The following is a 12,103-nucleotide window of genomic DNA, read 5'->3' as shown; positions in this document are numbered from 1 at the left end:
AAGAGACCGCCATCATAACTGGATGCTAGTGTACCATAGCTAATTGAGAGGCATCGATCGGATGCTCAAATACGTTTGGTTAATACCCTGTGGGCTGGTATGGCACATCCCCCTGTTCTATAAGTCGGCGTCTTTTGTTTCGGTTATGTTTGCTGTGGGAGGGACCGATAGTTCTGGGTGGCTCGTTATGTCAATTATGTCATGGATCAGCCAATAAGTGTTGGATTTGGTGGTGTTGAGGCGTGGCTATGATTATTTGATCTTAATTAGTAGTTAGCGGTAATATTTGATGGCTCTAATCGTTCGATTTGGTGGTGTACAGGCTTCTATGCGTCGTCTTGCAACTGGGGCATGAGATTTTCCTTGTCCTCCCATCATATTTCTCTTTTCTTCTGTGCATCAGCTCTCAGTAGCTTGCAATTAATCTCCTCTCTCCGATAATGTCTTTACCAGATTTCCCATGCACCTCGAGCCTACGCCATTGATAAGTACATAAAAATAGCTATAGACAAAATTAGCTTACTTCATTATGAATTCGCGGTCCTAGAAATCTTGGCTCATATCAAGTAAATCCCTGATTTACGGTCGGAGTAGCCTAGGGGGTATCCTAGAAGACAAGACCTTCTGAAACAAGGGAAAATTAGCTGCGGCCCAGAAGTCCGTCGCTCCAATGGATATCAAAATCCTCCTTCAGGTTTGTAGTGAGTTGTTCATCAGATAGTGATTTGTCCTCAAGGCTGCGCTGCTGGTGTTTAGATGATAAGTTAAGCTTAATCGGGGCTTTTACGTACACATAACTTGTTTAATACGACCTAAAGGTCCTCCAGAACCCGAGACACCTCCACGTTAGGATTAATCTCCGCATGCTACCTTGTTTGGTCTTTTCCTTAAATGGTCTCATTCGTGACTCAGAAGGAGTTATGGTTAGTAAGGACAGGTGTGCCCAGTCTCATGTTTTACGGCAACAAGATGTCCTTTGGGTAAGCAGTAACCATGAATTCAATGGCATGCTCAGGCTAACTTCGTGTGGCACCGAATTCCGGTACCAACTTTGCTCCTATAGCACAATCGACCTCGGGACCCAACTAGCCACCCAAAACTACCGCCCCCAAAAGATTTCAACATCGCAAGCCGACTCAACCCCTGTATCTGAAAAAGGGGGTGAGACAGCTATTCTTCGAAATGGAGGCGTTTTCACATCGGGCTATGTTAGCGATCTCGCATAGCACGGCGACAACTGCTTCTTTAGCTTCTCGTTTCACTTTTGCGCCTTTGCCCTTCCTTTGACCAGCCATCGATTCTTCTTAATGGGCCACTAACACGGATGCGTGTGTGATGGGATGAAGAGGCCGGCCACTGTGAAACCCAGCAGCTGTCTTCCCTGCCTATCTTGCTATATTGGGAAGGACCGCCAATGCTTGGAGGTCACCAAGCACTGGCGAGATACCACCTGGGCACCATGCAACGAATCCAAGCAGACAAAATTCGGCCCCCAAGTGCCATTCACTCATTCGGGATTTAGCGTGTCAACAGATGTCAATAAGGGTCGTCATGACGGGTTGATGCTTCCGATTGCTGGTAGCAGTCTGATCCCCATGACAAAGATAGGGTTAGAATGGATCACTATTGATCGTACAGCTTATCCTACAGGTATCATTTACTCACGACTAATCAGTTAGACAGCTTTTCTATGGTACATTGTATGTACAGAGAGAATAGAAAAACAGCTTTTACGGCCCAACTAGAGGCCTAGAATTTTTAGTGTCCATTCTGCGTACTACGTCCTAGATACTATGGATCTGAAGCGTCGAACGGAGATAGGAAGGAGCCTGTGAGCGATGGAGGAGAAAGATGGAGGACTCAGGGGTTGGACACTTACCTAGGTGATCCATGGTACTGATTTCCAATCAGATCATCACTGACATTACTAGTTTTTTCTGTCAAAGTAACTCCTGAGTCATTCATTCCACCGAAACCCTATGGGATTTGGCACTCTACCTAGTTGCGTTCAATCGTACATATGCCGCACGCTAAACAGGCCCTAAGTCTCAGGGCTGACTGACCGGCATCCGATGCGCTGCCCTGCGGACTCTTTCCCTAGCCGTAGGACCAAGATTGTGGGCCGCTTGTCTAACCTCCCTCCCTATGCGGCGAACCATCCGGTGGGCCGAGAACAGCCACTGCGTAAGGTCGGGATATTTGCTATCCTTGCACTATTATTGGCTGTTCTCGGCCCACCGGGCTGTTCGCGTAGGCAGGGTGGTTATGGTTTATTAGGATCACAATTGACTAGGCTCATCTTGGGTAGCTTTATGATGGTCTTTGGGCGCTTAGGCTTTCTAATTGCCCAAGCTTACTTCGTTGGAATCGGCGATCATTTGGGTATGATGATATAAAGAACTTTCGAGGATCTCTCCTAGAATACAGACAAAGCCTGTTAGTTGTACTGATAAGAACTACCAGATCGGCTCGACGACTACGTCTCCCATTGAGTAGACAATAAAACGTCTTACGCTAGCTAGCTCTTTCTATGGCTCCTCAGGCTACGAGGGCTTGCGATTAATACGTATCTTTAGTCCCCTCGCGCATGTCGAGACATCACTACTCACACCTAGTCTTACAGTTGTCGCAATAGAAAAGTAAAGTGTATCAGAAAAGGCACTGCGTCCTGCAAGAACTGCGTCTCAGCCCGCCTTGAATGCACATACGATGCCATCCCCCAGAAGAAGGGCCCCAAGGGCAGCCGTGCCAAAGTCCTGTCTAAACTTCACAAAACACAACGCAACACCCAGCTAGCCGCCGGTTTCCCTACCGACCTTAGATGCGACGGACTCTCCCTGCCCTCGACCTTTGCTCGCACTCAGGGCCTCCTGCCTCCCGCCCTAGTCGAGAGCTGTATCGAGTATTTCTTCAACAATTTCTACCCAACAGAGCCCGTCTTGCAGCATCAAAAAGCTCAGGAAGCCGTTGATGGCATGGATCGCTCTACCGAGGCATACTGTATGATTGTCGCTCTCTGTGCCTACGTCATTATCCAGGCCAACCACAAACCCCACGCAAATGTGCTCCCCCGCCAGGAAATAACTCGCATGTTCAATGTGGGCATCGGCCATGTTTTGCTCGAGGAATCCGTTCGCGTACGACAAGGCTACGATTACCGCGAGAAGCTTACACACATAAGTGTCCTGACCTCGTATTTTATTACGGCTGCTACTTGGGACTGGCGCTTAAGAACACGGCACTGACCTATCTTCGCGAAGCTACCACACAAGCACAATTGCTAGGCATGCACGACGAGGAGACGTACAAATACGACCTCCTGGATGAATCACCAAAACGAGCCCTATACTGGCTACTCTCCATAGCCGAAAGGTGTGTTTTAGCAATTTCCACTAAACTTTGCAGAAATGCGCCAAGGCACTTCTTTTTACTAACACCTGCTAGAACTTGCGCTCTGCACACACGACGCTCCATTACCCTGCATCCACTTATGCACCTCACATCTCTAGACGAAGTACCCTCGGATCAACTCATTACCATTTACCTCGAGCTCATAATCAACATGTTCAAGATAATTGACGACGGTTGTATTAAGCTTTCCAAGGGAGTGCACGAAACAAATGAAAGCACTGCATGGATTTTGCAGGTTCAAACACGGCTCTCAGAAGCTGTTCCAGCCGATTTGGAGTGCACCGAAGCCCAGGAGGTCCAAATTCGCACAACTCAACAGTGGCTAATGTTATCGATATGGGAGTTGGGCGTCAATCAAGGTCTTGTCAACGAGGTCAATAAGGACCCTTCGCTTACATATATATGCCCAATCGACATATCACGAGAGCTACTCACTACCTTACAACAATTTCCCAAACAAGTCATGCAAGTACATGGAGTCGGCTTGGTGAGTACATGATTCTTTTTTTATTTTCTTCCACTTCTCTCATCGCCAGAACCTCCCGTATGGAGCCCCTTCATCTTTCGATGCAATAAACCCTGTTATATTTCGACCTCACTAGGGTCCCACTAGCCTAGCTCCCCTCCTCAACCCTTGCACCTCCCACCCATGCAGCGTTTTACCATAATTGTCGCGCCAAACATCTGCTAATAGTGCTTGCAGATCGAGAAGTTGTTTGACGTTGCATGTTGTCTAATTGACGCCTTCGCTTGGACAAACTTCTCGCCTGATGCATTCACCTTGGGTTCCCGCGATTACGTCTCATGCTTCCTCACTCTCATATCGAATCTTAGCGGCGGACAGTCTCAATATCTTCCCTGCTTCAGTCCAAGTTCTCCCAAGGTGCTAGACGTATCGACGCTCGGCCTTAATTCTAGTGGTTCGGAGATCCCCCACTTGAATCTTGTCTCAGCAAGTGCCACTCTTAGCTCGTCCTCGCACCCCTCAAACACTCTGAATACTTGGATCGCTCCCAATCCTATCTCCCAACTTCACTCTCTCTCACCACAGCTTCCATAGCGTCTTTGTGAGGGTTCATCCACCCCAACCCGGGCCCTTTTTTTGCCTTCTTCCCATCACCGTGCAGGCTAAAGTCTTCCAGAGTCGTTACGCGAGCTCCCTTCGTGAGTGTAGAGGTACCCTCCCTCTGCAATTGCTTTGCTTTATACAATTTACATCGCATTGCGGCTTTGTTCGTTGCTTGTAGCTTAGCGACTTGGTCATGTATGAACACCCTCTGATGTGCCATTATCTTCGCGCTTTTAGTGAAATTTTCAAGTGCATCTACCATTGAAACTGGCGAACTATCTATATATTTCTGCAACCGTTCTCGAATCAGCTTCGATTGCGACTCGAAATTTAGGGTATTGCTTGACGTCTGAGACTACTGGAGACCGTCCTCGACAGTAAATAATGGTGGAGCTGTAGTCGCAGGTTAACGATCAATATTACAGCTTCCGGGTCAAATACGTCCTATGCAACGCCTCAGAACCATCTTCAATTACTGCTCTTTGTAAAATGGCAGTGTCAAAACTAACTTTGAAGCATGCCAGAAACTCCATCTTGACAACAGAGCTGATCTGGTTGAACGTTAGCTTCTCGGCTTGGCACTACCACTACTGCTTCTATCACGGCCCGAACCGGTCTTACGATTAGGCATACAGGCTATCATTTTTTTCATTGACGTAAATATGCTGAGGAGTACTTTGATTATAAAACAGCTAGTAATGCAGGCTGCCATTTTCTCTACCATGGAACTCTAGAAACATTAAATTGTGCAGGCAGATGCAAGCAACTATTTAATATACCACTTGTCTGCTCTCCATAAGTCATAACTCACAGTCATAGACGGCTTCCTAAACGTCAACTTCTATGGAATCGCGACAATTCCGATAGAGAAGGGAAGACAGATCATCCGCTTCACAATGTTAGGGAAGGAAATCAGAGGTTCCGGAAGGATCTTCGAAGATATACTGAAATTGGTCAGCGATCAAGTAAAACATCATGTTATTGGGCTGATTACTGAGTCCGTAGTTAATCGATAGTCTGATGAAAGCCTTTGGGCATTCTCTAGGACAAAGCTGATCTGAAACAGAACCCAAAGACCCACTGAATAGATTGTTCACTAAAGAACGCAAGCTATTACTAGCTAAAAATCTTCAAAGCAAAAGAAGTAGCAAGGGTCCCAGGAGACTATATCTAGAGATAGTCCAGAGACTGTTCAAAATAGTGTAGCGGCGTAGGAGGACAAGGGAGCACGTAGAGCATATATAGCAGCACATGTTAAGAAGCATAACGATTTTATTGCTTTCGAAAAACCAGGTTCCCTCCGCTTGAAAGAACGGGGCCTCGGCTTGGCTCCTATGCACCTTCTTTAAAGGTGCAAAATAGCTAACATCTAGTAGCTGCAGTGAGTACGACAGCTGAGAAATGCATAAAGACACACAACCAGAGGCAAATGATTCTGTTTGCTGTGCATCCAGCTTGTCTTACTAAGTGTGTCGGGTAGGGTCGTAAGGTAGTTTTCTGGGTGGCTGATTCGCTGTAGACGTCGTATCAACGCTGTACGGCGTAATATTTGCCGTAACTTGAGCCTTTTTCTTATCTGAGACATCGTCAGTGCCTGTTATGCAAGGAGGCGAATGGATGCGCATGCCCTCAGTCCTGAGTTTGGATAACGCTTGGCTCATGCGCAACGCGAGCACCTCATCCTTGTCGATTGTGGGGAGCTTTTGTCTCTGAAGCTCCGTGTTGATATCTTGGAAGATTTGGCTTCTTTTATCATTGCTGATGCCTCTCCATGTCAAGTTCGGTTCGTGTTTTCGAAGCTTTTTTACATATTCTCTTGTCAGAAGCTGTACGCAGTTAGGCACTAACTAGGGTAGGGAGCCAGAGGACTGCCGTACGAGAAAATTATCCCATTGCAGCTTGGTAAGTCCTGCTGCTTCACGGGCCTCTTCTGATGACGGCTGATCTGGTAGTTGCGGCATCGCGTTGACTGGGATAGTGCACTTCAGGATTGCTCAAACCCCGCGCCTCTTGGTCATAGCGCGTCGCTAGCCAATCCTAAGCCGCGCATCCGTGTCTGACATCCGTGCCGTGCACAATCGTACGTAGCTGGCCGATCCTGTCGGCACACGTCGTACCCTTGTCGTGCTGTGGTGTGAGCTTTGCTAGCGCTCGTGTCTGACTTCCGTCCCCTGCATAGTCACACGATGCCCCAAACATGTATGTGGGGCCGGCGACTAGATGTGCCATGGCCAATAGCATCATCAATCATAAATTACGTCACCCGGTGCCTTAGCATCGAATGGGTGATGCTTGCGTTTTACGATCGCGCTGTCCAGCAGCGACATGACATGCGGAGGGTTGTACCAAAAAATCAGTATACTCATATCAATAGCAAAAGAGCACTTCATAATAATAGAAAGTTACCTGACGATTGGCTTAGCGTGCCGAAGATTGCAAATTTGTGTTTCTCATGGGCCATCGGGAAATGTCAATGTGCACCTATTTAGAGGCAGATTTTCTGTTCGCAAGCACCGCAGACCTCACTTTGCTTAGCAATACATAAACGCGACTTGTTTGTGTTGTGTCCGGCTGATCAGACTGTCACTTCGTACTCCCCATCCATGCACTCAACGTCTTTGTTTTCTTGACTAAAGACTAACTTAATAGAAGTTGTAGCACAAATGCGACTGTTCTGCTTTTGCCAGCTTTAAGCGCTGGAAACATATACGAGAGTTACCTAGTCTAGATTGGAAATTGGCTTGCGCATTCCCGGCTCCTTATGAGTGTCTCTGGTGAAATGTTTTCCCAGCAGTCTGTCGGATCGTGAGTATCGGTAGAGGCGTCGGCTGCTTGACACTTCGGCCCGACTTCGGCCCACCTTGCGCAGAGCTTAGGTGTACCTTCGTAGTAGCTATGTTCGTAGAAAATACGAATACTAATATCAGTTGTTGATACGGCAAAGGTGAGGTTGAATCAAGTAACGGTCGTTGCAACGAGTTGAAGTAGATGGTTATGATTGATTAGAGGAGGTGGGCTGCAGCTCGCGTACGAACTGAATCCCACCCCACGGCACGGGCCACGCACGTAGTCACGTGCTCGCCACGTACGTACGGTGGTTCGAAACTAAGAGCAACCAACACCAGTCATCAGAAGAACCTCGTTGTTGTTATTCACCCGTACGATCGTACAAGGCCTACCAACATTATTATTATTATTATTATTATTATTAACGTCATCGATCATCGAACCGCCCACATCATCAAACCGCCCACCTTGTGCACCTACCCACCCTTCAAACCAGAGTATCTCCACAACCACATATCCAAATCAGGTAATAAGTAGATAGAATTAATCGCCTAATTCAGTTGCATCTTTCTTACAGGTCCGCCTATTATGCCCCAGCTGTCCACACTGTTTGCAGCTATAAATCCGCGATTGCGTTGCACCTGCCTCACGCCTCATCTCACGTGTTTCCTGTGCTGCCGCCTCTACTACATCTATTTGGGCAATTAAATCCTCTGCCTCTGCCTGTGATAGGGTCCCACCTTTCTTAATCCGGCGCTTTTTACGCTGTTTTCGTTCTGTGGCTGCAGCGTTGGCAGCTCGGAGTCGACCCATCTCATCAGCCATAAGAGCGTAAGAATGCACCATCATCTTGGCACCTTTGTTAAACTGCTGCACCATCTCAATAATCGAAGCTGGTGATGAGCTATGGTGCTGCCTAATCCGATTAGAGATAAGGGTTGAGTGAGCATCTATCTCAAAGGCGTTGCTTGGTGTTCTGGGTTGCCAGGTGGTGGTTGGTAAGGGTGGTGATGGCGTACGAGGCTTGATTTCAAGTCGTGATATCACCACCTCTGAGTTGATAGGAACTAAGCCAGTTGCACGGAATCCAGATCTGATGTTATTAGACGAGAAAACACCCTTGTATACTGCTAAAAAGGCTGCTAGGAATGCCTTTTTGTCGATATGGTTGACGTCGCAGTTTGCCAAGGCTCCTACTTCCTTCTTGTACGCACGCTTCAAGGGCCCAAAACACCCAACGTCAAGCGGCTGAAGGATATGGGAGGTATGAGGTGGCATACAGAGAGTGATGATGTTGTTCTCCTTGCAGATATCCTGAAACAGGACTGATTGGTGGCTCTCATGGCCATCAATAATGAGCAGCCGGTACCCGCCCACTGTACGCGCGGTGGTGTGGTCAATAAAGTGCCTTAGCCAGGCTACTCCAATCTCGTTGTTGGTCCATCCTTTGTCTGAAACAGCTACCCTCCAGTCCTTGGGGTTGCCATGATACCAGGCCTGTTGGTGGTTCTTTGCTCTGAAGATGAAGAACGGTGGAATCAGCCAACCCATGGCGTTGATTGCCGCAATTAAGGTTATCCATTCCTTGTCACCAGCCTGCCGGCTGATAGGTTTAAGACGTTGTTGAGACGCCGTTACTACTTTGACAGACCCACCAAGGCCTATCTGGAAGCCAGTCTCGTCGAAGTTGTAGGTATCTTCGTCTAGGATACCATACTTGGCTTTCATGTTGGCTACTAGCCTAAACCAGGGCTCAATAATAGCTGGATCGCTGCACAGGATCCGTTTATAGTCCCGAGGTCGTGATAACTGAGTCTTGATATCTGGCTGGCGCTTGACAAGGCGGTAGACCCAGCAAACACCAACCTGACCCTCACCCCGGGCAGCCAGCAGGGAAGATCCCTTATACGCTTGACAAGAGTCTCCTCTTCAGCCTTAGTCAGGTTTGATCGGTTGGGTTGGATATCGCGTCGTGAAGCAATTCCTTTGACGCGATCCTTAAGGGTGCTTCGCGGCACCCCATAGAGTGCAGCAACGTGCCGCTGGCTTAATGACGCGTCGCATTTTAAAGCTTTAATAGCAAGGGTGATTCTATCATCACGAGAGAAAAATTCAAGATCAATTGGTGGAGGCATAGTAGGTGGTGGTGGGTTGAAGGTCGGGCTTGGCAGAAGTGGGCGGTTCGATGATGTGGGCGGTTCGATGATCGATGACGTTATTATTATTATTATTATATTTCCATTAGAGTCCTTTATCGGTCAGTGGCTATGTAGGACTTTGGCTAAGCCATTCTATGTATGGTTGTGTCAGATAGCAGGGTTACTCGACGTTGGCAGCAACCAATCAGCGTAGAGAGGGTCAGTGCGCCCCTCAAGAGGGCCACAAGCGCGGACACACGATAGACAGACTCTTTAGACGAGAACGTCGCACTGCTAGCAGAGGACCTCAAATCTATCAATGAATGGGGAGCTGCGAACAAGATCACGTTTGCACCAGAGAAATGGGAGCTGATCCACCTCACGCGCCAGAAAGGACTACATGCGCCGCCAATCCAATTGGAAGATCAAACAATTCACCCTATAGCCCCTGCGCAGGGGGGAAGCCAGACAGCGCTGCGCTGGCTTGGGGTGTGGTTTGATAGGGGACTAACTTTCAAGAAGCACGTCGCAGAAAGGGCGGCGCAAGCTAGGAAAGTAGCGAACCATCTCCGGAGCCTCGCCAACACAGCCCACGGCCCTCCAGCAGGATCGCTACGCAAGGCAGCCATAACATGTATCCTGCCCATACTACTATACGGAGCCGAAACATGGTACTAGGGCAGGACGAAGAACCCACGAATTGCAAGGGTTTCCCGTAAACCCACGGTCAGCACTAGGGTAGGCTGGCACCTAACCACGATAGATCAGGCACTAATAGCAGCCACGAAGGCAATCCTCCCTGCGTGGAGGACAACACCAAACGCAGTACTGCTAAGAGAAGCTGCGATGCCGTCGGCACAGGTGGCGCTAGAGGAGGCCAAGCTCCGCTTTGCAGTTCACCTACGCACAATAGACGACAAGCACCCACTTACTAATAGAACTACACTGCCACTAGTCATACGAGGACGCGCAGCGGGCAACCGACGGATACCAAGATCGAAGGTTCAGCGCGTAGCACAACTGCTACCCGCCACACCCCGAAACGTCCTAGCCAGCCCTCACTTTTCAGACGGGTCGAGGCAGGATCCAACGCAAGGGCAAGGAAAGGACATTGCTGCCCAGAATTTCACCATCTGGTGGGAGTCTCTTGGACAAGAGACAATCACTGTCTTCTCAGACGGGTCTGAACAACAAATCAACGGTACAAGGGTGGTCACTTACGGGTACGCTATATACCAGGGCCAGGCCGCCGTGGCGACTGGACAAGGCTCACTAAATGCCCTTAGCCACGTCTTCGATGCGGAGGCTATAGGCGCGTGCAGAGGACTCAAACACGCACTACAACTCTCACTGCCTAGCCAGAGGGAGATCGTACTTTGCATAGACAGCACTTCGGTAATATGGGGCATACGCGGAACCGCCCCTACCTCCTCCCAATGGGCGTTCCTCCAAATCCATGGAGCTATGGAGGCCTACAACGTGAAAACGCGGTGGGCGCCGGGACACATGAAGATTGTTGGAAACGAGCTCGCCGACCAGCTGGCTGACAACGAGGCCAAAGACCCGCACCAGCCATACGGCATGGCCGCCTCCCCCACAAGATCCGGTATACGAACAGTAGGCCGCCGCCTCCTCGAACATACAAGGGATACTTGATGGAAGGATAAGAGCAGTAGGCTATCAGCATGGTACACGCAATGGCAGCTGCCATACGATACTAGGCGCACGCCCGCAGCGCTATGGCTACCCCGAAGGATACTCGCGAAAGTCCTTATGATACGCTCAACGCATGGCGACTTTGAATGGTACCACCGAAAATTCAACCACGAGGATACCTCGAAATGCCTATGCGGCAGGCCCAAGACGCCAGAACACCTAGTGTTCTGCAAGAGAGCCACAACACACTTCAAGAAGTGGCCTCTACGCCCCATCGTGCCCCCTCGCACAAGACAGGAAGGCCTAGCGTACCTCGCGCAATTAATAGACCAGCCACAAGAGTTCGAGACCTTCGTGAAGGTAACGAACTCCTTCTATGACGAGTGATTTCTATTTTTGAATTTCACAAAGACCCGCTGAATTCCTTGGCATTATTCAGTGTAGGATTCGCGGCAGAACGCCGCATAGATGCCACAACCCACACGCTCTCTTTCAAACTTTTCATTATATCTCAATCTGCCTCTTGTTACTTTTTCGTTTCTCTCTCTGAAAAGTAGTTATTGTACTGCATCGATCAAAGGCGCAAGCCACGAAATACTAGAATATTGTAGGAAAACGGCTTCAAATGGCGGGAGTCCTTTTCACGAACATGTATATAGGCAGGGCATCACTCCCCTTAGATACAAAACACCTAGGAATAGGTTCCACGAGGCAAGTGCGACAGCACTATAAGACCACGGCAGGACCCGCCCGACATACTTGTCAACGAGCGAGCCGGCTCGCTCAGCTCGCTCGGCTTGGACGTTTTGACCAAGCCGAATGAGCTGAGCGCGCAGTGCGCGCTTGCAAGCCGAGCGAGCTTAGGGATAGGCGCTCGCTCAGTCAGCTTGCTTAGCTTGGTTGGATGGGGCGGTTGGAAACTTGGGGCTGAAGGACTTGGTGGAGGGGCAATCTCACGATGATTTTTAGGTGTAGTGCGTAAGTTCGAAACCTAGTTATAACCTAAAATACACTCTTTTTTGCTATATTTCTAGCAAATAAG

The 12,103-nt window shown here is 48.9% G+C and overlaps 4 protein-coding genes across 4 annotated transcripts; 2 read left to right on the top strand and 2 right to left on the bottom strand.

Annotated features, from left to right (window-relative positions):
• Nucleotides 1–969: 969 nt before the first annotated feature.
• Nucleotides 970–4,471, top strand: PtrM4_057640 (C6 zinc finger domain containing protein; the record flags this gene model as incomplete). Its single annotated transcript, XM_066105348.1, has 6 exons — nucleotides 970–980; nucleotides 1,064–1,145; nucleotides 2,676–3,137; nucleotides 3,182–3,372; nucleotides 3,445–3,898; nucleotides 4,115–4,471. 6 exons carry the CDS (start codon nucleotides 970–972, stop codon nucleotides 4,469–4,471), a joined length of 1,557 nt encoding a protein of 518 aa, XP_065963975.1.
• A 1,472-nt stretch (nucleotides 4,472–5,943) lies between these two features.
• On the bottom strand, nucleotides 5,944–6,441 carry PtrM4_057630 (uncharacterized protein; the record flags this gene model as incomplete). The annotated part of the gene is made up of 3 exons (XM_066105347.1): nucleotides 5,944–6,056; nucleotides 6,108–6,306; nucleotides 6,358–6,441. 3 exons carry the CDS (start codon nucleotides 6,439–6,441, stop codon nucleotides 5,944–5,946), a joined length of 396 nt encoding a protein of 131 aa, XP_065963974.1.
• Nucleotides 6,442–7,810: 1,369 nt separating this feature from the next.
• PtrM4_057620 (uncharacterized protein) lies at nucleotides 7,811–8,995 on the bottom strand (the record flags this gene model as incomplete). Its single annotated transcript, XM_066105346.1, has 1 exon — nucleotides 7,811–8,995. One exon carries the CDS (start codon nucleotides 8,993–8,995, stop codon nucleotides 7,811–7,813), a length of 1,185 nt encoding a protein of 394 aa, XP_065963973.1.
• A 569-nt stretch (nucleotides 8,996–9,564) lies between these two features.
• Nucleotides 9,565–11,448, top strand: PtrM4_057610 (uncharacterized protein; the record flags this gene model as incomplete). The annotated part of the gene is made up of 4 exons (XM_066105345.1): nucleotides 9,565–9,624; nucleotides 9,670–10,076; nucleotides 10,113–11,022; nucleotides 11,068–11,448. 4 exons carry the CDS (start codon nucleotides 9,565–9,567, stop codon nucleotides 11,446–11,448), a joined length of 1,758 nt encoding a protein of 585 aa, XP_065963972.1.
• Between the last annotated feature and the right edge of the window lie 655 nt (nucleotides 11,449–12,103).

Source organism: Pyrenophora tritici-repentis, chromosome 2, assembly GCF_003171515.1.
Source record: "Pyrenophora tritici-repentis strain M4 chromosome 2, whole genome shotgun sequence".
Classification (NCBI taxonomy): domain Eukaryota; kingdom Fungi; phylum Ascomycota; class Dothideomycetes; order Pleosporales; family Pleosporaceae; genus Pyrenophora; species Pyrenophora tritici-repentis.
The sequence above is the reverse complement of the archived record's forward strand: the minus strand, read 5'-3'. Positions and strand labels throughout refer to the sequence as shown.